The 27,858-nt window shown below is 41.3% G+C and overlaps 1 protein-coding gene across 1 annotated transcript in view; it reads left to right on the top strand.

Moving 5' to 3' along the window:
* Window positions 1-27,858, top strand: part of LOC107734487 (myosin light chain kinase, smooth muscle-like) — a 108,814-nt gene that overhangs the window by 12,349 nt on the left and 68,607 nt on the right. Inside the window, exon 2 of the mRNA XM_016546459.1 lies at window positions 8,199-8,355. Within this exon, the coding sequence (XP_016401945.1) occupies window positions 8,200-8,355 (156 nt within the window). The 5' untranslated portion in view covers window position 8,199. The remainder of the gene's footprint in view (window positions 1-8,198; window positions 8,356-27,858) is intronic.

Raw genomic sequence — 27,858 nt, 5'->3', positions numbered from 1 at the left:
AGGAATGAAGCAAGCGCTCGCAGGGATGCCGGAAGTATGGCTCTGAGACGCAGCGTCTCGTTCCCTTCGGGGAACCATGGTTACATACGTAACCTGGAGATGTTCCCCTTCAGAAACTCGGGCTGTGTCCAAAGACACTACGGGAACGAGAATGCCCACGCCGCCAGACTTGCAAATCCCTGTCTAGTGTGGAAGAGCACAGCTAAGACAAGAGAACAGAAGAGCCAGGAGTGGCTCGCATATCAAGGCCATAGAATCTGACGAAAGTGAGGGGCGTGGACCATCCTGCTGCGTTGCAGATGTCCTGCATAGATACACCTGCTAGGAGGCCTTGGAGGCCGCCATACTTCGGGTCGAGTGAGCCTTGACTCCCAGTGGTGAGGGGAGATCAGAGGACTCATAGGCAGTAGTAATGGCATCAACTATCCACCGACTGAGGGTCTGCTTCGTAGCAGGCAGACCTTGCTTAGGGGGACCATAGCATACAAGCAGTTGGCCCGCCCTCCTCCACAGGGCAGCTCTGTGGGCGCTGGACACATGCAATTAAGCTTCTGCTGGTCTGGCTCCCTGAAGGGAGGAGGACAAAAGGCCTGCAGCACGATAGGCTGTGGTATAACTGAGGGAACCTTCGGGACATACCGGCGCACTCTCTCCAGAACTCCCGGGAGCAGAGCGATCGGGGGAAAGGCGTACAGACGAAGCCTCGGCCAGGTCTGTACCATAGCATCCAGCCCCAGTGGAGCCGGATGAGTCAGAGAGAACCAGAGTGGACAGTGCGATGTCATCTGAGTCGCAAACAAGTCCACCTGAGCCTGGCCAAAAATTCTCCATATCTGTTTCACCACCTCGGGGTGAAGCCTCCATTCCCCGGGCCTCCGCCCCTGCCTCGACAGGACGTCTGCTCTTCAGATACCCAGGAATATGCACTGCTCTCAGTGACAGGATTTTCCCCTGGGACCACACAAGGATCTGGTGCGCCAGCTTGTACAAGGGGCGCGAACGCAGGCCTCCTAGAGCGCTTCGCTGAATGACAGAAAGCTGAAGCCGGTTCCACCTCACGTGCCTTTATAGCTTCCTGGTCGCTACGTCACCCGCCTATGACGTCTCGCCCTTCCATTGGACTGATTACACATGTGATTCAGAGCACGGTCACGCTGGGGGCGTTCCCGTAGTGTTTTCGGACGCAGCTCGAGTTCCTGAAGGGGAACTGTATGTGTTAAATGTCCTGTGTAAAAAAAAAAAACTGTCACTAAATGTACACTTTATGTATGTACCTTTAAGGTACTAATATGTACTATAATATAATATGTAATATGTATTAAATATAATACACACTTTCATTTTAATTGCAATTAACATTCATTGATTGACATGCAACAATTTAGTGTTGACAAATTCAGAATATTCAGTTTGCACAAATATATTCTTTTAAAGTATATTAATTCTCTATAAGTACTCTTTTAAAAGTAAGCTAAAGTGTGCTTCTTTTTTCACAAGCACATTTCTTCTTTATTGGCCATTTAATGTAGCCATGCATTTTGACAAAAATTTTTCAAACACTTGAATCACGTTCATTTCAACATATAGTAGATGCTTTACCAGTGCCAAGTGGTTTTGGAGGGCTCTTAACAGTGTGAATATTTTTTTGCCTTTGTAATGTTTGAGACTGGGCATGTTCTTGTGGAAGCATCAGCCAATCACTGCTGTCATGACGTTATTTTTCTGCGGCTCAAGTCACGTGGCATTTGCATTACATTACTGGATGTAACTATAGTCCAGATTAAACATTTGTAACCAGGTGAAGAGTGAATTCAGTAAATGTATCACCATAATAGTTACTATATTATCCAGATTTTTTTATCCATAGATCATGATGTTTTGTGAAACACTATCCTGTCCTGAAAGTCCTGGCCTCACAGGCTGCAGATAATATCATTAATGTATGTTTGTTGAATCAGGTCATTATTGACTGGGAGCCATTCTAAACAGCATCAGCTCAACACACACACACACACACACACTGAGAGTCGGTGGAATATGTACTGTGCAGTGCTAAACTGATAAAGCAGAAACAAAAACATATGCCTGACTGCAGCTGTGCTGATAATACACCATTATTTCTAAAGAATGGCATGTTTACAGTCACACACAAACACACCTCACCATATATGGCCATATAATTTACCAGTCTGTTGTTTGCCTGGTTAGAAATTCAAGTGTTGTAGATGTGCATCCTAGTAGCTTCAAGTCTTTTGTGCTGAATATGTACCAGCTAGTTAATATGCAGTAGTTCTCAGTTGATGATTGACCAGATCGGGTCATGAACAGCAGCTAAATACAATCACAACTGTAAATTATAAAAGGCAACTAAATATATAACCTGAAAAGATTATACACTTGCAGACTTTGTCTATTTTTACAGAGAAAAACTGAGCATCATGCACTAAACTAATAAGGATCGCACACTACCAGACTTTTCAAAGCAAGAAACTTCATGACTATATTTCTTAGTACACTTAAGTATGCGACTTTAAGACCTGCTTAAGTGGGTAAAAATTCACTCTGAAGTTCTAAATGCAATTAGCATGAATTTAAACTATAATACATTTCACTAAACCCTAACCCTGCAATCACCAAAATATCAAACAATTTTGAAATCCTCTGACTCGTTATAGTCTGAAGATAAAAAAAAAAAAAAGTGTTGTCTAGGATAATCACACACTACATGATTTTTGGTGAAATCTGTCAACTCCAATTGCTAGTATCTGCAGACCAGCTCTTATAGCCAACTAGTTTTGACTCATCCAGACTTCAGTTTGGGGCAAAACTCTATGCAAAAACCGTTTATTGTTAATAATATGTATTCCAGCTTTAATGTAATTCTAATTTGTACTAAAGTCTAATTTGGCTTTAATTTGGACTGAGAACATGGCCGTGCAAGGAGGTCTGTACCAGGTGGAGAAAGCTACCCATTAGCATTTTCATTCATCTCTCATCGCAGTTGCTTTTCTGATGCATGAATCACTGGAAGTGCTGGATTTGAAATCTGACATCTTTGCTCATGGGACAACAGGACTTTCTGAGCCAATCACCAGGGCCATAAATGCCATGTGACAGGAAAATAACATCATGAAATACAATCAGTTGTTTTAGCTGATCGAAAGAGCTTGGTCATTGTCCAGACATGCTCTTCTTGCATACAGTTGTTTTTGAGCGACATTGGCATTCATAGCTCTCAGTTTGGTTGACTGGTGCAGTTGGATGTTTGGACCTTTGCAAGTCTATGTCTTGTTAGTGCAGAACGTGTTTGCATAGTTTGTTGTAACTCACTCTTTCTAATTATTGAACTAGTAATGCCTACTGGGACATCCAGACATGTAGAGGCTGTTTGCACCCTTTTCCAAATATTATCTTTATTGCTATTTTTTGAAGCTGCCAGAAACACTAAATTTAATGATTTCCTTACAGTTGGTTTTTTTAAATCCGTTATTCAAAAGTTGGAAGCCAATAGAGACAGAGCGACACAAGTCATAATCTGAAAACCACGCCCACCGGGGGGAAACAGTCCAATGCTCTCCATTACCTTTGTATTGTGGAAAGCCGCCTCCTTGTCATTTCTGACTTATAACAAAAAAAACAGAACAATGTCTAAAAGCTGCTATGTGACAAGGTGTACAGCAAACAAGCTAAAATACCCAGAACTACGTTTTTATAAGCTGTCGACCCGAAGCTGTCGGGTTTGGAACGACATGAGGGTGAGTAATGACAGAATTTTCATTTTGGGGTGAACTATCCCTTTAAGGACACAAAAGTAGAGCGCAACATGTCTTACTCTGAGAACTACGCCCACTGGAGGGAAACATTCATTATTTTTAACCATGTCAAAGGATTATTTTACCATCCTGTGTGAACCTAAGAAGAGGAGATATATTGAGAAACAAAATTTTATTGGTCTATGTCAGTACCCCTTCCTTACCTTCCTTTTGTTTGAGAAATGATCCAACTGAACGGCCCAACGTGAAATACCCTGAAACCTACAAATATTTGTGTCCTTCAACGCTCGTTTTTTGGAGTCGACAGCCTATAAAAACATAGTTCTGGGTTTTAGCTTGTTTGCTGTACACCTTGTCACACAGCAGCTTTTAGATATTGTTCTGTTTTGTTTTTTTTTGTTATAAGTCAGAAATGACAAGGAGGCAGCTTCCCGCAATACAAAGTCAATGGAGAGCATTGGATTCCACCCTTGAGTCTTGTTAGGGCAGTTGTTTTCTGTCTGTCCAAACACAGGGACTAACAATGAGAATGTTTCATTTTTGTTTGGGAGACAGCGATTTTTGCTATTCTGTTTGATGATGGGGTGGCCAATGTCAGTCCTGGAGAGTTTTGCTCCAGCCTTGATAAAAACTCACCTGGATGTAGCTTTCTACAGCTACTTTTGTCTGGGTTAGAGCGAAACTCTGCAGGACTGTAGCCAGGTTTCCATCCAAAGTTGTGAATTAAACTTATGCGCAATATCGCATCAAACATTTGCTAACAAGCACCGTTTCCATTCAACGAGTCAAAGAGAACAAAATCGTCACTTCCTGGTAAACCGGCACTATAAATTACTAAGAAAAGTAGGAGAAGCTACTGAATATAATCATTTTCATCTATAATAAATTACTTGTGCCTCAGAGCGAGCAGACGAAACACAATGAATGTGGTCATTGCTTTCTGAGGTGGATGCTGTAAGACATTCAGGGAGGCAATTATACAGAAATACTTTGATGACAGATTTTGCTCGGGCATTTCCGAATGACCATAACAACATTTCAGATGCTGTGGAATGAGATCGGTCTGCTGGTTAGTCAGGTTTTGCCGTCCCATAGCGCATAGTCACATGACTTTTTTGATGCGCTTGGAGGAATGTATTCACAAAATGCATTTCCATCTCCCATTATTTGCAATAACCCTTTTTCGCACACGGCAAAAACCACCTCAAGTGAGCATAAAACTTTTTTTTTACGAATTACGTTTTTTTCAAAATTAGGCATTTCCATCACTGCTGGGATAGACTCCAGCATCCCTGTATTACTCTATGGGTGTTTGACGATGCTCCTGGCACGGGAATTACACATCACATTACTCATCACATCAACTGAGAAAACTGGTTGTGTCAATTTATATCAGTTTAAAAGTGACTACCAAACAGAGGAGTGTCCAATCCTGCTCCTGGAGGGCCACCGTCCTGAGTTTACCTCCAATTCAAATTAAACACACCTGAATCAATTCATCAAAGTTTTAGGATTACTAGAAACCTCCAGGCAAATGTGTTGGGTGGGCTGGAACTAAACTCTAATGGACATCAGCCCTCCAGGATCAGGATTGGACACCCCCATCTAATACAGCAGGAACTCATAGTTAATCTTAACAACAACTGAATGTTCACTTGGTAATAAAAGAAAGTCTTGAAAACATTAAAGTCATGTCTTAAATTGAACCCACTGTTCTTTCGTGCACCCTGATTTCTGCAGTATTTTGAATCATTCTTGTGTTATAGAGCTGCATATGACAGTGGAGACTATGAGACCAGCCTCACAAAGACTCTGTGCCCACAGAACTCTATGGAAGGCTTAGCAATTTCCTCAGGATTGGTGGAACTGTGGTACACCATGTTCTACGTTCTGCACCCTTTAAATCTCCATCATTAACCCAAAATGATTACTGTCATTTGCCAACAGTTCATTCTGTGTAGGTCTCAAATCTCATTGACATTTGTGTACATTTCAACATGTTTGACGTCGAAGATCCTTCATTTTTGTCTAAATCATGACTGACTGCAACAAGTTTTTGAATGGAACTCATGAGGTATGAGAGATTAGACAGAGTAATACTGTAATAGAAGACTTTAACTCAGGTTCCTTTTGGTTATTTAGTAAAGAAATAGAAAAAAAGTAGCTCACTCTAAATGAGTAATAGAGTACTTAATGCAGGTTTTTGGGGATGTTTGCTGGACTGGAATTAGTGGATGTTGGACAGTGTCTATAGAGTTGTACAGTAAGAAAGTTATTTCCCTTAACCAGGAAATTAACGTTCTTAGAATTGACAGACAGTTGACCCTGAGAGGTCAAGTACATATCTACAGCGGATCTAAATATTTATAATTAATTATAACTAGTTATGATTAATTATTCATATTTCCCCTATGAGCTGATTCGCTACAATGCCATAAGGAGTCTTGGATGTGTTTACAAGTCCAAGTAAGTATGCACTCTTGCAAAATATATAAATGCAAAATATTCGGTCCCATTGCGTGTTTTTGCACCTAGATATACACAGTTGCCTTGCAATTGGTTGGTTAATTAATATAACTACCACAAATCACTTTGTATGAGCTCAAGTAGTAGTTGAGAACAGGCTGTAGATTGACCAGTCGACCATATCAAGAGTTCAGCATAACACTGGCCTGTACGTGAGTGTTGTACAAAAGAAGCCATTTCTCAAAAACAACCATGGGAAAGCATGTCTGGAGTCTGCCAATAAGCACAATGGTGAAAAATCTGGACAGAGAGGGGGAGAGAGAGAAAGGAAAGCCCATCAAACATCCAGCTTTATTTACCTATCCTGTGAGGTTGCATGCCTTGCATGCATGCTGCACTCTGTCACATTTGAACCCTTTAATTAAAGTTTCTCCTTTCGGCAGATCCAGATGAATTAATAATTAATGCACGGTGACTGATTAAGGGTGTGTTCACACTGGAGCTTTTGATGCGAGTCTGTTTGTTATCAGAGTTCGGTTTGTTTTGGTTGGTATAAAAGTACTCTTCAGAACTCGGATGCTAGTCACTCATGGTGGTAGTCGACTGATTCCGTTGATTACCCAATTGAATCAAGTGTAAAAACATCCTCTATGTAAGTCTGGAGTGCACAGCCTGTGCTGAACGCTCACTGCGACAGGCTAATGTGTTCAGCCTGGGATGTGGTCGCCCCATGTGGTACAATCTGCAGACCTCTTAAAGAGGAAATGACTGTGTCTGTTTGACATGTATTTGAGTGTGCTTGTGCTTGTATGTGTAAAATATGCAAGTACATTTGTCACGGTATTGCCTGTCCACTGGATTTAGGATAGGCCTACCATATGGTTACACTTTGACTCAGAGGTCAAATGTGACATGTTTCAGCAAAGATCTTTTTGCTGCATGCTCGTAAATCAGCTTAAATTCACGGTCGTGAAGGAGTTTTTGACCTTTTAAGGGAAGATGCAGATTTATGAACACCATTTAAAGTATCACTTGGTCTGTGGTCAGCTAGAGGGTTTCCTTGGATAATGAAGTGAAGTTCAGGTTTAAACTTGAATACTTGATTGTGCTAGGTAATATTATTTTTTCATAAGGGTTGAATAATAAATATTTCTAACTATGTTATAACACGTACTTGTTGTTAGTGTAAATGTGACATCTCTGTGCCACTAGCATTACCAAATGGAATTGCAAAAATAATGACTGTTTTCAAATGGGTTTCTCCAAACACTTCTCCATCTACCATTAATTCAACCTATCAGTGAATCACTTATAATTGTCTTCACATTAAGCTGCAAGGAGAAAGCATAGAAAGAGAGAAAGAGAGGTTATGTGACAACAAATACATGCAATAAATAAATAAATAAATCCTTATGTCCCATATACAGTAAGAGGGCCGATCAAAAGCATGAACATATATGGTCCTAAATTATCTGTGTGAACATGAAGAATTTAGTATAGGTCATATGAAATTCATGACAATCCTGAAACTCAATGGAGGGATCATAATCCATGCTTAAAAAAAACAAAAAAAAACTTGACTATCCAAACACGAGTTTAAATGGGCTTTGGCAAGAAAATAAAATTTAATTACTCTCCAGTTGGCCGATAATTTGATAAATAAATAAATAAATCCTTATGTCCCATATACAGTAAGAGGGCCGATCAAAAGCATGAACATATATGGTCCTAAATTATCTGTGTGAACATGAAGAATTTAGTATAGGTCATATGAAATTCATGACAATCCTGAAACTCAATGGAGGGATCATAATCCATGCTTAAAAAAAAAAAAAAAAAACTTGACTATATAAACTACAGTCAGTTCATTTTAATGCATTCATTGTCTTTTCATTTTTCTACTACTTATATGAACTTGACATGGAATTTAAAACTCTTCTGATGTTCTTGTGTTTGCAGAATGATGGGTGACGTTCAGTTTGTTACGGGATCTCATGTCTCCAAGACGACTCTGACTCTGGGACGAGGTTCCCCCAGCAAAGAGCCCCCTGTTTTTACCCTCCCGCCACGTAATACCCGCGTCTGCCAAGGGGGTACCGCGCGCCTTGAAGGGAAGGTGAGAGAGATTCTTCATAGTCATCCTAGTCTGCCAGAAACTAATCCTCAGTAGTGTAATGAAGCAGACACTGCATCTGCCAATGAATTTCATTCAAGACTCCCAACAATAATATATTTTAGAAACTTTCTCTATTCCAACACCTAGAGAGCTGCTTTGCTGTCTGCAGCGCATATAGACAGCTGGCAGTAGTCAACAGATGGCCCTGTTTTTCTAAGAGTTTACAAAAATATGCGACCCTTCTATTGAAATATCAAGCCATCCACCCTTGTCCTCAGCTGATAGCAGAGAAATATAAAATATCATGCAAGATTATATGATGAGTTTTTCTTTTGAAGATTCTTATCAGGCACACATTTGTGTTTCATTACGCTCTGACAGTGCGTTGAGGACAGGAGGAGGTGCGTTTGGACACTTCTTTGCGGTCTCAGACTGACACAGCAGGCAAATACAGGAGAAACTCCAATAAAATATGTGTCTGTTAAAGCTGTGTGTGTGCTGTACACTCTCAAACAATAAAGCTTCCAAAACTGTGTTTTTGCAGTGATGCCATTCACCTTTCAGTGAACAGGTCCTAAAAGAACCATTTTGAAGAACATTTTAAAAACCTAAAGAAACTTTTTCGACTATAACAACCTTTTCTGCATTTGAAAGGTTCCATGGATGTGTAAGGTTCTTTATAGAATAGAACCTCTGATGCCAAAAAAGAACCTTTATTTTTAAAGGGGTCATCGGATGCAAAATTCACTTTTACATGTTGTTTGAACTGAAATGTGTATTGGCAGTGTGTGTGTGCACAACCACCCTATAATGATAAAAATCCAACCAGTGTTTTTTTTTAAAATCCATATAAATAATGTCCCCTTTTCAAATCAAGCCGATCTCAGATTCTTGGCAGTGTGACATCACACATACCCAGGCCCCTCCCACGATTGTTGATTGACACTGGCGTTTTACCTTAGACCCCCCCCTGAGTGAGCTGTCATCAGTCCGCCATTGTTTCACCACCGGAGCGGATGTAGACAAGAATGTCTCCTGAGCGATTGAGGTGCTTTGTTGTTGGATGTAATAATGAACATAGCAGTCGTCATTTACTCCCGACATCTGAGCCGCTGAAGACGCAGTGGATTATGTTTGTTTTTGAAGGGAATGTGCCCCCCGTACTACCTAAATTAGGGGTGTGAATCGGCACTGGTTTCACGATTCAATTCGATTACGATTATCATGTCAACAATTCGATTCAATTCAATTTGATATCACGATGCATCATGATTATATCAAATTTATTTTGTGCATTTTTATTAAATTATATAAGCAGGCAACTTTTTAAAATAATTACGTTAATTAATATATAATTAATTAATTAATTAATGTTAAGAATTAAACAAAGTAAATCTATCTTCAAAACATACAAGCAAATATAAAGTAATAAAGGGGGGAAAAGATAATTACAAGTGATAATCAAAAATCACTTTCAGTATCTGAGAGTGCTTTAAGTATTCGAAAGTTTACAGACAATCAGTTATGGGCTTTTTCTTTTTTCCTCAGCATTATTGCCATTTGATTATTACTGATGAGATCATAGACAGTGGCATCTTTAATAGGCTGCATTCACACTAATGCACAGATCTGTTTTGACATATCAGATGTTTTGTCCTGTTCTGAAAGCATAACTGACTGTGTTTACATCAATTTCGTATCATAACAGTATTTGGAGATGCAAGTGCGTTTAACCGCAGCCGCAAGCTTCAGGACTAACAAACACAAAGCGCACGTGAAAGTCTGTCAGTAAGTTAGTTCCGTGCATCTAATACGTACTGCATTTCAAACAGCATAAATGAAAACATATCTAAAGTAAAATAGTGAAATAACAGCGAGTGGAAGCACAGTCAAGCAATGTGCACATGTCTCAGTGCATATTCGCGTGCGGTTGGCGTACTGTATTAAAGCTTTAATCAGGATAAAACCATATATAAAAGCTAATAGAAGCAGTAGCATTTACAAATAACAGTATCTAAAAGTATGAGACAACAACAAACAAAAAACATACCATTAAGAGACGTGTGCTTGCACAGGTTCTGCATGATCCTCTTCACTAATATCCACAATCGGGCTCAAATTGATAAGCAATATAGACAATGCCATTGTTTACAATCCAACCGGAGCACATGCACTGAGGTGAGGGGCGTGACGTCTAGACACGCACTGGTGGTTTAGCGAATCACAACACACTGGGCCAGCTAACCAATCTGAGCCCATCGTGTATTTCTGAGGGAGGGGCTTCATAAAACCAGGAAATCATCAGCGCGTTTATGTGAGTAGGGACAGAGTGGTGTAGAATAAAGGTAAATTATGTGAAAAATAATGTGTTTTCTTTTTAAAAACAAAGGATTAACACGTTAGACTGCACCCCATAAACACAATCAAGCCTAGAAAAAAAACAGTCAACCACCCTTTTAATAAAAAAAAATAATAATAATAAGGTGGATACTTCAAGCGAAATTGAAGAACCAACTGCTGTGGCATCATTTAGAACAAAAGCAAGCCAAAATGTAGCTTGTTTTGGGGGTTTAAAACAGCTTGCTAAAGTTTTCCAAAAAAAAGTTTGCTCTAGCTGGTAAACACCTTTAAACTACCATTTGGTTTGTGGCAATAACATAACAGGTAGCTATGCTCTGGGGCTCCACCTTCTCCAATGTAGAGATCATTGGTTTATTTCTTCTGTTCAGTCCATGGAGACACGAGTAAAAACATTGGGGAGCTTTTTTGTAGTAATATTTAAAGTTGTAATTCTAGCACTGACACTTTCATGTTGAGTACTGTAAAGCTTAAAAATTGAAAAGTTTCTTGATTTAAAGCGATCTATTGTACAAACTGCTATTTAAATAAATACTACATGTTGTGACATGATTGGAGTGTTCAATTGCAGAGCTGATGCAAATATGTCCCCATCACTATGATCAGATGCTTTCTTGACTGCTGTTTTCTCACTGCATTTTTATTCATTGTTTATTTTGCTATTAAAAAGAAAGCCTGCAGCACATATTTCTGCTCAGATATTTTGAACTTCTTTCTACTCCGAAACAAAGAACTAAAAACAACATTGAGTACGTCAGGTCCTCATTCCAATTGATGCAATTTCCATCATCATTTGACATTTTCCCCATCAAATGCTAAAATTACTGCATTTGAAAAGTGCAAAAGCTGTACTCATAAAGATGTCATAAAGACATGCTAGCCCCCTGCTAAATTACAAAATAACAAATGTGAAAGGTTTCTTTCATCCGGGGATAAAAGCAAGGTTTAGAAAAATGATAATAACCTAGGGTCAGATGCATTGTGAAAAGCCCTGAAGAATGCTGTTACTTTTCCAAGAGTTCATGCTTACAATTTTTGAATGAAGAATTGGTTAAAAATATCCAAGCCTTGAATCATACCAAGAGACCTGAGAGAATTAAGGGTCCGTTTTCAGTTTTACAGCATTTTACATGCTTCAGTCATTTTCATCACTTGAACTCAGATGCAATTTGGGATTATTGTTCACAATATGATTATTTAGTTTTGTTTAGGCTATGTACGAATGGCCAAAGCTGCACATGATGGCAGTGCAAGAGAGAAAGTTCCTTTTACTTGTAACTAATCAAACTATTTTAAGGGGAAAAAGCTATTGTGAAGCAACACTGCAGTTTGCTTTGGTTGCCTCAGGTTCTTTGATGTCAGGTTGGTGTGTCAGAGCCTTAAAACACTTAAAACACAGCACTCTAGGATGGGCAAATACCACTCACATTTTCTTCAGATCACGTATGGTAACCCTCGAGTGTATGACACTAGGGGTCACTCTTGGGAGCCCAAACACCTCTGACATCTTGAGAAAAGGCCAATGAAATTGGGTGTGCAGAATTTGCATAGCTGGTCATGCCCTGGACATCCGGGTATAAATAGGCCAGCGTGGCATCTGCTCACTCGTTCTGTTCTGAGGAGTCAAGAAGTGTCTCAACCCACTCAGAGGCAATTCGGAGTTGTGGCATGAAGGACACAGCGTATCTGTTCCCTCCATCAGGGAACGAGGGTTACCATACGTAACCGAGACGTTCCCTTCGTTCACTCCGACGTTGTGTCGAGTGTACGACACTAGGGGTCCCTATACTAAACACCACAACTGCCGAACTGCCGAACTGCATCACAAGTCCACGGGGGCGCAGATGTTGACAAGCCAACATGTCACAACCAAATGCACCTCTCCTCCTCGTAACCTTCCAACGCCCAAGACTTAAGACCTCACTCTCCAACATCCGGGAGAGCCATCATAGAGGCAGAGGTCCCCTCAGCCAGAGCCTTTTCCCTTAGTAATACTCACCATAATATAATAGCTGAAAAGTCTTGGTAGTAACGTTGGGACAGTGACTATTCCCCCTAGGGAAAAAGGCACTACGGAGATCACATCCTACCCGATGGGGAGGTAACATGTGAAGATCCACCTATGGACTTACAGAGGAAGTACCACATAGGGAAAGTACTGGGGTGGGCTCCGCATAAGGGGAGATCTACCAAAACCCAGAACATATCGACAGAATGTCTGTCTAGGGGAACACTGAGCCTCAGGGGCAATACAGTGGAGAATACACACATGGGGCCTCAAGAGGAGCCACTACATGTGTAGCACTAACCCAATACAAGAGTTCACTCGAGGGAAACTACCTCATAATGAGTTCTAATAGCAAGTTACTCCGTCGAACTTTGCTAAGAAAAAGTGCTTATGTGATGGAAGGGTAGTCCAGAGTTCATGAAAGAAAACCTGAGCTGGACTGAATAAGCGCATAATTACCCTGGGGGGAGTAGCGCTGGTAGCAAGCTCTAAACCCTGCCAGTCTCCTAAGTCAAAGAACTGATGTTCAGAACTCTGGAAGAAACTGGTTCCATTCGTAGATTATAAAATCTAGCAAATGTATTAGGTGTAGCCCAACCTGCAGCTCTACAGATATCTGCTAGAGAGGCCCCATTCGCCAGGGCTGCTGATGCAGCCATGCCCCTGGTAGAGTGAGCCCTCACTCCCAGTGGGCAAGGTAGGCCTCTGGCCTGATAGGCCATTAGTCAAGTCAAGTCAAGTCACCTTTATTTATATAGCGCTTTTAACAATACAGATTGTGTCAAAGCAGCTTTACAGTATTAAATAGGAAAATAGTGTGTCAATAATGCAAAAGGTTAGGCAATAATGCAAAAGGTTAGGATCGCATCCACAATCCAGTGGGAGATCCTTTGTCTGGAGACAGCATTCCCCTTCTGCTGTCCTCCAAAGCAGATAAAGAGCTGTTCAGAACGTCTGAAACTCTGAGTGCGATCTAGGTATGTGCATAGGGCTCACACTGGGCACAACAGAAACAGGTAGGGGTCCCCTTCTTGGAAGGGGATAGCTTGTAATGTTACCACCTGGTCCCTGAAAGGAGTGGTGGGAACCTTGGCCACATATCCAGGCCGAGGTCTCAAGACAATGTGAGAGTCTGCCGGCCTGAACTCCAGGCATGATTTGTTAACAGAGAGGGCTTGGAGATCCCCCACCCTCTTGACAGAAGTGATGCAGTCAGGAAGGCCGTCTTCATAGAGAGGGCACTGAACTCAACTGACTGAAGGGGCTCAAACGGGTCTCTCTGTAAGGCCTGCAAGACGACAGTGAGATCCCAAGAGGGAATGAGACGTGGCCTCGGAGGGTTCAACCTCCAAGCATCTCTGAGGAACCTAATAACCAGATCGTGCTTCCCCATCGATCTGCCTCCCACGGTGTCGTGGTTAGCCGCAATCCCAGCCACATACACATTAAGTGTAGAAGCAGACAGGTGCCGGTTCAGGCCTCCTTGAAGGAAGGAGAGCGCAGATCTGATGCCACATCTCCGGGGGTCCTTCCCCTAGGAAGAACACCAATTCACAAATTGTGCCCTTCCCTTGAGAAAGGAAGTCCTTCCTCATGGACACCCCGCTTGCGCCTTCTGGCCTGTTCGGCGACGCCGTCAATTCCGTCGTCGACCGGTACCAGGAGGCTCGTAAACAGGCGGCGGCGCTCCAGCGGTTCCTCCCTCGCCTCTCTCTAGCTCCGGGGGCTGCTGGGGGGGAGCAGCCCTCGCCGTGTACCTCCTCCTCATACCGCGAGGTACAGAAATAGAGCTCTAGGTCGGGGGCTTCGAAGTCGAAGCCCGATCTGAGGGACGTGCTTCAACGGAAGTCCTCGACCAAAAGGCCCTGACATGAGTGGTTCAGGACCTCTGAAAAAGAGCGGGGTGCACCGCATCATACGGTGTCCGTCTCTCCTCAGTGCCCTCGGGAGATCTCTCTGCTAACCCTGCCACCAATGGTGCTTCAGGGCGCAGCGGTCTCCAGTGAGCGCTTCCCTCAGTCTCTTCCGCCCGGAAACGTAACGGAGCTGAGGGGCTCGCCACCCCTTCGGGGGTCTCCAGAGCAGCTAGTTCAGCCATCTCCTGCCGGTCCTCCGCTTCAGGGCACCGAATTAGCAGCTACAAGTACACCGGAGGCCAGTCTCGAGAGACTGGTTCCCTTAGTAGACTATTTAGCAGCGTGGAAGCTACTGCCAAATGTGTCTCGATGGGTCCTGCATACTGTAGAAAGAGGCTATCGCATTCAGTTCGGGGCTCTTCCGCCTCCTTTCAACGGGGTCTTTCCTACGCTCATGGTATTAGAAAAAGAAGTGAACACTCTTTTGAGGAAGGAGGCCATTGAGGTGGTCCCTCCTCACGACAGAGAGTCCGGGTTCTACAGCCGGTACTTCATTGTTCCGAAGAAGGATGGAGGGTTGCGTCCCATTTTAGATCTACGTCAGTTGAACCGCTCAGTTATGCGACTGAAGTTCAGGATGCTCACTATCAAGCAAGCCGTGTCTCAGATCTGGTCCAAGGACTGGTTTGTCACGATAGATCTAAAGGATGCATACTTCCATGTCTCCATCCTTCCTCATCATAGGAAGTTCCTGAGGTTTGCTTTCAGGGGCGAAGCTTACCGATTTCGGGTTCTTCCTTTCGGCCTTGCACTCTCACCCCGCACTTTCACGAAGTGTGTGGATGCTGCTCTGGCTCCCGTGCGACTCCAGGGCATCAGCATACTGAATTACATCGACGGTTGGTTGATTTTGGCTCAATCAGAGCAGTTGGCGGTTGGGCATCGAGATGTTGTTCTCGCTCACATGAAAGAGCTGGGGTTAAGACTAAACGCCAAGAGAAGTGTGCTTTCTCCATTACAGAGGACCACTTATGCGTGCGTGGTGTGGGATTCGACCACGATGCAGGCACGGTTGTCTCCTGTTTGGATCGAGTCGATCCTCACTGCAGTCGCAAAAGTCAGAGAAGGCCGGTCACTCACTGTCAAGGCAGGGCCCGGTGCTGGGAGCTCCTTGTCGCCGCGTAACGCTAGTGATGGACGCGTCCCTCACCGGTTGGGGTGCGGTCATGGGCGACATTAGTTAGTCATGGAATCCCTGATGTCGGCCCCGCTACAATTGGAGGGCTTAGCAAGTGCTAAATACCCTCACTGTGTTTTTGCAGGGTTGAGCAATATAGACAATCACAGACATATCTGTCGATTTCTTGAACGCAATGGCCAATCAGAAACTTTTTGTCAGAATTCACTCAACGCTGAATGCGCCGCAGTTTTTAAGTGCAGTTTTGCACGCTCGTGAATCATCTCATGACTAATGCAGGCGCGATGTAAATAAGAGATTCATTGTGCAGTTTAGAGAGCTTAATTGATTATAACGGAACTTTGTGAGATCGCGATGAACGAAGATGAGTGACGCTTTTTAGTGATAAACGGAGCGCGCCTTGCGCACTTTCTAGGGGGTATAATCCATTCAGAATTTGTATGAAACTTTAGTTTTCCGGACACATACACCCTGCAAAGTTTCGGGAATGACATCTGCATATTTATGCGGGATTCCCTCTCGAAATAGCAGTGATTGGCACTGAACATAAAATATATGTGAAAGCAGGCTCAGTGATTTAATTCTGGAACCGGTCCTAACCTCGACAGCGCGCGACCCGAGCAAGATCTAATTCACGGACCAAAAGTGTGTGTAAACTTTATTGAGATCGGGACATATCAACCAGTAATTTAATTTAATTTTCAGTAATGGACGGTAGAAAGTTCAGCAATGAATGGTATGCGACTTATGACAGAATATAGTCCCACATCTGATCGTTTATTTTTTCCTCACCGTGTCTCGCTATTGGTAACAAAATTCAAAATGGACACATTTCAAGTGACACGGGAAAAAGACACTGAAAACTTCAATGAACATCAGAAAAGCAACATGCACATTTCAGGTTAAAAATGAAAGGCCATCAACTGACAAACGGGAAGCATTGCCATTCAAGTAAGCAGCAAGAGTCAAAGCTCCACAGTTTACTAAACGGTGGCAACCTCTATAAGTTATTCGGACGCCATCTCACCTGGCACATCAACTGCCTGGAGATGCTGGTCGTGTTTCGAGCTTTGAAGCACTTCCTCCCAGACCTAAGAGATCGTTATGTGCTGGTGCGCACCGACAACACAGCGGTGGTCTCTTATATCAACCACCAGGGAGGTCTGCGTTTGCTCCCCTTCTACAAGCTAATTTAAATATGGGAGCAGACATTCTGTCGAGGCAGGGGCCGAGGCCCGGGGAATAGAGGCTTCATCCCGAGGTGGTGAAGCAGATTTGGAGAATTTTTGGCCAGGCTCAGGTGGACCTGTTTGCGACTCAGATGACATCGCACTGTCCCCTCTGGTACTCTCTGACTCATCCGGATCCACTGGGGCTGGATGCCATGGTACAGACTTGGCCGAGGTTTCGTCTGCACGCCTTTCCCCCGATTGCTCTGCTACCGGGAGTTCTGGAGAGAGTGCGCTGGGACGGGGTCCGTCTGCTGCTAGTAGCCCTTGTACGCCTTGAAGTGGAAACTTTTCACTTCTTGGTGTGGAGATCGCCAGCTCGACCCAGTTAACTGCCCGGTTGGTACAGTGCTGGAGTTCCTGCAGGCCCGTTTCTCCGCAGGGTTAACCCACTCCACCCTGAAGGTCTACATGGCAGGCCATTGCGGAGGCCAGTCACTGGGCAGACACCCCCTAGTTACACGTTTCCTCTGTGGTGAGCTGAGGCTGAGGCCCTCGGTACGATCTCGCATCCCCACGTGGGACCTGGCTGTGGTGTTAGAAGCTCTCTGCGCACCGACAACACAGCGGTGGTCTCTTATATCAACCACCAGGGAGGTCTGCGTTTGCTCCCCTTCTACAAGCTAATTTAAATACATGGCAGGCCATTGCGGAGGCCAGTCACTGGGCAGACACCCCCTAGTTACACGTTTCCTCTGTGGTGAGCTGAGGCTGAGGCCCTCGGTACGATCTCGCATCCCCACGTGGGACCTGGCTGTGGTGTTAGAAGCTCTCTGCAAGCCTCCCTTCATGCCTATTGAAGAGATTTCTGATCGCTTTCTCTCGATTAAAACGTTTTTTCTTCTGGCAATGTCTTCTTTAAAGAGAGTTGGGGATCTGCAGGCCCTCTCAGTGGTCCCTTCCTACCTAGACTTTACGCCCGACTTGGCCAAGGCTTTTCTCTACCCTTGAGCGGGTTATGTTCCTAAAGTCCCCTCTGTCACGCCACAGCCTATCGTACTTCAGGCCTTCTGTCCTCCTCCCTTCAGAGAACCCGACCATCAGAAGCTTAATTGTATGTGCCCAGTGTGAGCACTGGGCGCATATGTCCACAGAGCTGCCCTGTAGACCAGGGCTCTCGCTGATTGCTCTTCTTCTACAAGCTAATTTAAATATGGGAGCAGACATTCTGTCGAGGCAGGGGCCGAGGCCCGGGGAATAGAGGCTTCATCCCGAGGTGGTGAAGCAGATTTGGAGAATTTTTGGCCAGGCTCAGGTGGACCTGTTTGCGACTCAGCCAAGGCTTTTCTCTACCCTTGAGCAGGTTATGTTCCTAAAGTCCCCTCTGTCACGCCACAGCCTATCGTACTTCAGGCCTTCTGTCCTCCTCCCTTCAGAGAACCCGACCATCAGAAGCTTAATTGTATGTGCCCAGTGTGAGCACTGGGCGCATATGTCCACAGAGCTGCCCTGTGGAGAAAGGCGGACCAACTGCTTGTGTGCTATGGTCCCCCCAAGAGAGGTACTTCCGGCATCCTTGTGAGTGCTTGCTTCATTCCTAGAAGCTGACGCCGGTTCCATCTCACGTGCTTTTATAGCTTCCTGGTCGCTACGTCACCCGCCTATGACGTCTCGCCCTTCCATTGGACTGATTACACATGTGATTCAGAGCGTGGTCACGCTGAAGGCGTTCCCATAGCGTTTTCTGACGCAGCGTCTCGTTCCCTTCAGGGAACCATGGTTACATACGTAACCTGGAGACGTTTCTTTCTCTCGCAGCGGCGCCGCGTCTCTCCTGAGGGAAAAAAAAAAAACAAGCAACGCTGCATATTATATTGTATATAATACTCTGTATGCCATTGCAAAATTGCAAAAGCCAAACCAAACGAGGCATTTTTCCTAAAACAGACACTTTGCCTAAACCTGCTCTGCAAGTTTGAAACGCTCATCAGACACTTATATGAAAGAGCCAGCGATTCGTAACTTTATTTCAAACCCCACGATGAAGCTATACAGAACTACCCCCAAATGGATACTGAATTCAGTCACACTACTGGTTGCTTTATGGACATGCTCTATCTAAAAGAAAAAAAAATGGTGTAACATAAACCAGCGAACTACAGAACACACACATCTGTATTAATCACTTTATATATTATATTTAGTATAAAAAAAAACATTGCAATCCGGGATTTGAACCTGTGTCGCTGAAATCACTGACTAACCTTCTACCACTGGACTGTGGATTAACTTGATAAACCAACTTCCCTTTTCCATTGCATGTTTGTGCAGGCAAGACAGACGCACAGTGAGCACGCTTTTAATGCTGCTTTTGATGAATAGCCTACAGCAAAACTGACTTATAGCACCGATGATAATAGCACAGTTTATTTTTCAACCTCACATAAAAATTATTAATGGAACAAAAATAAATTTTTGCTGTAATAATAACTACAACTTTTTTAAGTCGTTTCTTAAATACGAACCGAAGCACGATCATACATTATTAACATCTTATTGTCATTATTAGCCCTTCATGGGTTCAGTCTTACATGTATTCTGTAGCGTATTGTGAATATAAACCATCAGTTTCGGAAACGGCAAAGCTAAATTGCACCTGATTTTAGAGCTTTGCATTTCAGCCCGAGCTCGAAGGGTCCCTGTTCACACAGACAGAGACGGCAAAAAGCGCATCCTGTTTGTTTTCTCTATTTTACAAAAGCACAACGTTTTGTTGATATTGTGAGTGCACATAAAAATAAGAGTATACCATTTACAGTTCCGAATGAAGTATTAGTCTTATCTGTAAGAGCAAAATTGACGGCGTAGGCTACTTCAAGTTGTATCCACTGTTGTGAAGAACAAAATGAAGTGATCGCGCTGGCGCCTCTATGCATTAAGCACGCTTCAGCTTTCCATTCTCTGCACAAACCAGAGCCGACCCAAGTCATAAGCGAACTAAGCGGCTGCTTAGGGTCCCCGTGGCCACCAAGAGTACAGCTTGATTTTTTTTTTTGTGATATATTGTGTCAATGGACAATATTAAATTAAATAATCTATACATATCACCTTATTATTTCCACAGTGACGCATCATGCACAAATCAGTTCAGAATCAGATCAGAGGTGTTTACTGGTTAGTCAGAATTCGCTCTGAACTAATTGTTTTCACAGGTTTACTGAGTTCTACGTACTCGCATATCTTCCCATTATAACAAGAAAAAAGGTTTCTCACATAATCCATTTAAAATTTAAAGAAGGTTTTGTTTGTCCACGAATACTGTTTCAGGAATGACAAGCGCGAGTTAAAAAAATTATGCGAGTGAATCTGCTAAATTGTTCCGCGAGTCATTTCTATGATTGACAGTGATAACGAGCGAAACATCTGACAAGCTGATGTCAAAAAAGAGCTGTGCATGAAGTGATGCAGAGTAAATTCAGAGTAACAAACTTAAAGCAATAACAAGTCTGCGTTGGCTGAATATATTTAACAGCTTCTACAGTTAAAGATAATTAAATAATAATGCATTAAGTAGTTTATCAAACCATTAAAGGGGTCATATGATGCGATTTCAAGTTTTCCTTAATCTTTGGAGTGTTACAAGCTGATTGTGCATAGATAAGATCCCTGAAGTTGCAAAGACTAAAGTCTCAAAACCAAAGACTCTGCCACGCCCCCCTAAAACGGCTCGTTCTAACACGCCCCCACATATCTAGGTCACTATGTGGGAATATTTGCATAATGCGCCCAAATGTTCACGCAAAGAAAGAAGGCGTGGTTTCAGTAACCGCAGTTAGTGTTGAAGCAGCATGTCAGGGAGACGCTGTGTGTTTCTAGGCGAAAGCAAAAGCACTTTATTTGGCCTTCCGGAAGTAGATGCATTTAGGAATCTTTAAGATTACTTACAACAGAACAGCAATGCATTTTATGGACGACCGTTTCGTGAACCTAGGAGAGGAGGTAATTCTGACTTTGCTATGACAATCTGGTGCTTCTGAATCAGCTACTGTTTTGTTATTAGTTTAAGTATTTGCTATTGACTGTTCAAATGTGGAGTTTTGCGCAGCGCAGAGTAACGGGTTGTGTGTGTGTGTGTGTGTGTGTGTGTGTGTGTGAGAGAGAGAGAGAGACAGGGGCACATCAGAGTGGAGTCAGCTGTCTTAACCGTGGCTTGTGTACTGCAAACACATACCAGCTTCATCACTCTGTCTGTCACGCGACTCTGTTCCCCTTTCGGGCTCTGCCTTTACATTTATTTTGAAAGCTGAAGCGATTATGGTAAGAGGCGTTACATTTCCGACGAGTGCTTGCGGTGTTAGGCCAATCACAATGCACTGGGTCAGCTTGCCAATCAGAGCAGACTGCGCTTGTCGGAAGGAGGGACTTTGTAGAAAATGAAGCGTTTGAGAGAGGCGGGGCATAGAGGACCTACAATAATGTACAGTATTTGAAAAATAATGTGTTTTTTGAACATTAAAGCATGTCAACATATTCTGTTACACCAAATACACAAAATAATGATCTTTAAAAAAGCATCATATGACCCCTTTAATAATTAACTTATTTATTCATGCAGTAGTACAATAAATGTAAAAGTACACAAAATATATAGAAAATAATAATAGTTGGTATAATAGTCATTTTATAATAAATCCAAAAGCAAGTTGTGACAAAAACTAGGGAGTGGAAATTGCAACTGAGCTGATGAGTGATCCTCTGCTACCATCTCTTGGTTATAATAGTCATTTCATTTTCATCTTAAAAGTCTTTGTTTTTCCACCAGGAGACACATTTTTTCATCATTAATGAAAAGTGAATCTTTAAAGTGAATGTTACTGCATAGGCTTCAGAATATTTTAAGTGTTTAAAAAAATGTGCACTATAGATGAACAGTGGGTAAAGGGCAGTGTTTTTTTATGTGTTTGATGTTTCATAAACGTGGTACTGATAACAGTTCAACAATTAGCTAGTTATAGATTAAGAGTTGTTTACTGAGGTTTACAATTAGCTAGTTATAGATTAAGAGTTGTTGTTTTTTACAGATGACTTGCTGCTGTGTTTAATAATTTAAGTTGTCAAAATAACATTCTGTTCTGTAAATGCATTGTCTGCTGGTTTATTTAGCTACTTTTCAGTACACCACATTAAGTATGCCACTTAGTACTGTAAGACTTAGAGTTTGCTACTGTTACAATTAAAAATCATAGAAGGGTAAACAAAACAAAAAAATGGTATAATGTAAGCAACACAGCTATAACAAATAAAATTGTGGGTGTGTTAGATATTGGGTGTGTCAGATTTATAGTCTGCAAATAATCATGCATTGACAATAATCAGTCATATGGGCGGCACTGAGGGGCCCCCAAATAAAATTCTGCTTAGGGCCCCATAAAGGCTTGGGCCGGCCCTGGCACAAACGCTTAGATATACGCCTAACAGAGCACTTTTATCTAGGTTAAATGTTTAAACTAGCATTGTATTATGCTTTAAGTGTTTTATATCTTTATTTTAAGCAAGTCGTGATGATTTGAGAAGGCTAAATTGATCAAACATGATCAACTGTCTGCCGCTATCGGCTTGGTCGTCACTTAAAAAAAAAAAAAAAAATTTCTAAATGAATTAATAATGAAACAATAATAAATATAACTTTGCAATTAAAAACAAACTGAACTATGTTAATGGCTGCAACAGCAGCTGTTTAATTAGGAAGTGAGAGAGAGAAAAGACACGGACTCGGGCCGAGAATACTGGCCAAGGGCCGGCTAGGGCTCGTTTGGAAATGAATGTTATGAATCAGGGGTTGTTTTCTAATTAAATGACAAAATTCTTAAATTGTATTGTGTGCGCTAAGAGGGTTAATAATTCATTTTTTACATTTTACAGATTCCCCCAATCTCCTGCATGCCCAAACTCTGTACCTTGTTGTTATTATTATTATTATTATTATTTTAAAAATGGTTTAATTATTATTTAAACATGTTTTATTTAATCCAAAGAACGATAAAAAGTGATCAATATCTTAATTCATGCCATGGACATAATTTTCGGCATGTCATGGGCTCTGTATACGGGAATAAATGTTAAAAAAGGCCAGATAACGAATAAGTGTGTGTGACCTGCTGAAATACATCAGCGAATTATTAAATGTAAGTTTCAAGCCTTTCATAATTTGTGACATTAATGTGACTACAATGCCAAAATAGCATATGTGTTAGAACTAGGCCTAGCCTATAACACTCAACAATAAGCCGCCTTTTCAATCGTTTTATTCTTTTATGGCATAATGCACACCTCCTTAAATGTAATCTAAACATTCCAAGCTAATATCCTACTTCTTGTAGGATTTCTAGGCGATTTCCATGTCGCAGTTTTAGCCTACTAATCTTGATTTCTCACAACTTATTTTGTTCAATGTTTTTTTTTTTTTTTATGGTGTGAGTCAGAGTAAATTGCGACGCAAATAGAGTCTCATGAGTCTCAAGGTCAGGATTTTTCATTCAAAAACTTTCATTAACCTGATTGAAATGAAAGCCCCTTAATACAACATAAGGAAATTGTGTAGTTTTAATGGTTTTCATAATGACTGTTTAATAACCATAACATGCAGTAAGAGCCTTTGTGTAAATTTATTTATTTTTATTTATTTTTTTGATGCGTTAGGCTGCAGCCTAAATTAGCCCTCACTGAAAATGTTCTAATGATTTTTAAGGATGTTATAATGTTATATTATAATGTTATTGTTGTTTTATTTCGTTATTTGATCTCCGTTTACAAAACAAAATATAACAGCCAGTTTGCAAACTGTCCCTTTGCGCCACCTGGCGGTAGTTTCGTGAACGAATTTAACACGCGACTGACTTGCAGTTAACGCCGGTAATAGTCATTTTGGTTGTCCACCTACTGTATGCAAATTCTGCACACCCAATTTCATTGGCCTTTTCTCAAAGATGTCAGAGGTGTTTGGGCTCCCAAGAGTGACCCCTAGTGTCGTACACTCGACACAACATCGGAGTGAACGACAGAAAGGGAAATTGAGTTGTCTTTTTTTATATTTAGTGTAATTTATTGACATGCAGAACATCAGACATTCCATTTAAGGTCACACAGTCTTGAGTTTCTGACACTTTTTGCTACCTGTAGCACTTCCATATGGCATGGGGGTTTTCTGCAAGTACAACTCAGAATTGCTCCTCGAGCGTAAAGTGTTCTAGCAGACACAGGAAAGCCCTGAGCACAGGTACAGCTGCTGGATTGGAGTGAATTTGTTATGGCTGTCAGTGGAAAGTCTGACAGGATCTCCTCTATCTTCATGTATTAGCACTTTGGCAGAATTTATATCCATTTTTACACAGACGGTGTCTGTTTTTGCTCTTAGCTAACATTCCTAGGCTGAGAACTATGGAGTCAAAATAATGCCACATATATATGCTTTGCAAAAACACATTTATTTTTTCTCAATACTTTTATTTTCGTTTGCAAAACTTTATTTTCTTTTGCAAAACTTTATTTTCTTTTGCAAAACTTTATTATTTTGCATATATATGTGGCATTATTTTGACTCCATAGAGAACAACACCTGAAAACAACACACAGGATCCAGCTTTACAACATAACTTTAATGCACTGCACTTCCTTAATTTGGTTTCAGCTGTTGACTGGAGTCAGTTTTTCATTTGAACTTGCAGCAGCTTAAAGCTGCAACAAAAATAATATTAATTTCAATATTAATTAATACATGATGATAAATACACATCTGTTCCCCTCATCTACATTGTCTGCATCAGGAAGTGATGCTTGTGAAAGTTTGAAACAAGTCATTTTTGCAGCTTAATTTAAAAAAAAAAATGTTTTCGGACTGGTGGGGCGTTTTGAGTTTTGATCGTTTTCATTCAGATGAAATTAAACGAATTTACAATGAACTCTTTTATTTCAAAAGATGAAAGACATATTCCTCATATTAAAGGGCTGAATGTGACTTTGAGGTTGTGAGTTCTCATTTTGTTGTGGTCTGTTCTAGCAGTTCTGTGAGACAGCAGAAAGAGCACAAACAGGGATTAAAATACCTTTGTCTTGTGACTCCTAGTTTCCTGTTGTACTCCTGTTTTCTTTCGGGGCACTGAGAGGTGAAGTCAAGCATCAAAAGTTACACTGACGCATGATTTCACTGCAGTATTTAAAAAAAAAGGGGGGTTTGGTGTTCGGTTAAAAAATAAATGTAGAAAACATTATTGTCCCTTCATTGAAAGTCCAGTAAACTGCAACTTACAAGATCCAAAAAGGTAAATAAAGGTAAATAAATGAGTCCATACTGTATGGATCGAGCAGTTTAATCTCAAAAGATATATATTTAGGCTTTTATTTATCATCTAAACAATGATCAACACATAAATGATCTGTTCACCATATAAAGCTATCATATATCTCTACACAAGACTTGATTAAACATCTTGATTCATATGAATTCATTTGACAAAACTTGTATGACCTTTTTGGAGTCAAGTCAACTCAAGTAACCTTTATTTATATAGCACTTTATACAATACAGATTGTGTCAAAGCAGCTTTACAGTGTTAATCAGGAAAGTAGTGCATCGATAATGCAAGAGGACTGACACTCAATTAACATCATTGATGTCATCAAATCAATAGTAGGCTATCTGTGCAATCAAGTCGACAATATTGCCAGGAATTAAGTGTCCTTAATTTAGTAATGCTTCCTGCATTAAAGTTTTGACCCTAAAATTTTGACCACACAATCTGGACACTGATGCCCATCCGTGGAATTGTTATAGGTGTATAAAGTATATACAAATAATAAACTAGTTTTATAAACTCAATAAATTAGCTTAAACAATGAAACTAGGTTGTTCTGTTGTCCACGATGGAAAGTTTTGAGTGCAACTCCGGACTACAAGAAGAGACAATAGATGCTGGTAATAATCAATAAATACTAAAGAAAGTTTAAAGTGCCCCTATTATGGGTAATGAAAGGTTAATATTTTGGCTTTGGGAGTCCCCAACAACAGGTTGACATGCATGCAAGGTCAAAAAAACTTTCATTGTCTTATGATATGCATTTATTTTTACCTTACTTGCTCAACGACTCCCAAACGATTCGCTCAACGATTCATTTTTCCAAACCCCTCCTTTGTGTGACGCTATCTGCGGTGATTGGTCTCGTTTTCATTTCATCTCGCCTGTAATGCCTGATAAAGCAGCGTTTGTGAGCGCAGTGCTGCTTTGACTGGGGGAACCGCTACTTTTACCGCTCCAAAAGCGGCACCTAGTGGCAAAGAATGAATTTGCATTTTCATTCAGGCCAACGCGAAAAGACGAACAAGTGGGCGGGCAATATCTATTGGATGATATTAGACTCAAAATGATTAATAGATTTACGCACAATTATTCATGTACTGCGTAAATTTTATACATGTATCTTACTAACCACAAACAAATGCCTTTCAATTTGAGTCTGTGAATTCGGGATTAAATGATTGTGCAGCGATTTGAACAAATACAGACACATTTGCGAATAAAAATGTTCTGTTCTGCATTAATATATATATATTATAAATTGCTTATGCAAAAAGGAGTCTGTGCATTTGTGGATCAGGTGACACGTAGATGCGTAGACCCGTAGACCATAGATGCTTTACACTAAAGGCTCCGATATACTCAAAACGAAGTTCTTTTTCATTCTTCATTTAGGATAAAGTTCTAAATGAAGTTCGAAATACATGAGCAGCGATATACTGTTATCGAACATCCTGACGCCGCCCACTCTGATGAAAGCGACGTTTACATGAATATGTCAATGTGTGCTGAACACTTTCCTCTCAGTAACAAAATAAACACAACAAAAAAGGAGAAAACAAGATTTTTTTTAATAAAAAGCATCTGCAAATTAGCACTCCCGTGAAGTCACGTCACGTGTGTTTACATGGCAATTTATTTAATAGATTGCTTAAAAGCAAGCAGCAGAATTAAACATGAAAAACAGTGTCAGCGTCTCATTTCATCAAAAGCAAAACTTAATTTGCTACTGTAAAGCGACTCTCCACTTCGTTCATGTTTTTATCGAACATCTCTCCTCCAAGGACTCGACAGACAGAAATGAACCCAGAGCAGAGTCAGTGTTGCCAACTATTTTCAATGGAAAGTAGCTAAACCCTGCTTGAAAAGTAGCTAAATGTGCTAAATGACGTCATACTTCATTAGCATATTAATGACGTCATCACGTCGTATTTGCATTCTGCCAGAGCTGTTAAGCTGTTTTTTCCCCTAATCCGTGCTCACAAACTGTATTTATATATATATATATATATATATATATATATATATATATATTAATATAAGCGCATGAGAAGAATAAACTGTCAAAATTATTTTTCAAATTTAATACAAAGGAGGAGCTGGTAAGTGATTGGTCCGTGGCAACACAGCGTGCACATGCACAGTTCGTTCACATCTATGTCAGCTGCTGTGCGGTCAAACGAATGCGCTGCTCGTCTCTCAGCCACTCACTGAACAGCATTTTGTTCGAAATGACGTCACACCAGTTCGTTCTTCGATTTCGCTTGAAGTATATCGGGACCTTAAAGGGGTCATATGATGCGATTTAATTTTTTCCTTTCTCTTTGGAGTGTTACAAGCTCTTGGTGCATAAAGAAGATCTGTAAATTTGCAAAGACTAAAGTCTCAAATCCAAAGAGATATTCTTTATAAAAGTTAAGAGTTAGCCACACCTACCTAAAACGGCTCGTTCGAACACGCCCCCACATATCTACCTCACTATGTGGGAAGATTTACATAACACCGCCCAAATGTTCACGCAAAGAAAGAAAGCATAACTTTTATTCTCGCTGTAGTATTGTAG

The sequence above is a fragment of the Sinocyclocheilus rhinocerous genome, unplaced genomic scaffold (assembly GCF_001515625.1).
Source record: "Sinocyclocheilus rhinocerous isolate Xijiao unplaced genomic scaffold, SAMN03320098_v1.1 scaffold340, whole genome shotgun sequence".
Taxonomy (NCBI): domain Eukaryota; kingdom Metazoa; phylum Chordata; class Actinopteri; order Cypriniformes; family Cyprinidae; genus Sinocyclocheilus; species Sinocyclocheilus rhinocerous.
Note: the sequence above shows the minus strand (reverse complement) of the source record. Positions and strands in the feature narration are given on the sequence as shown.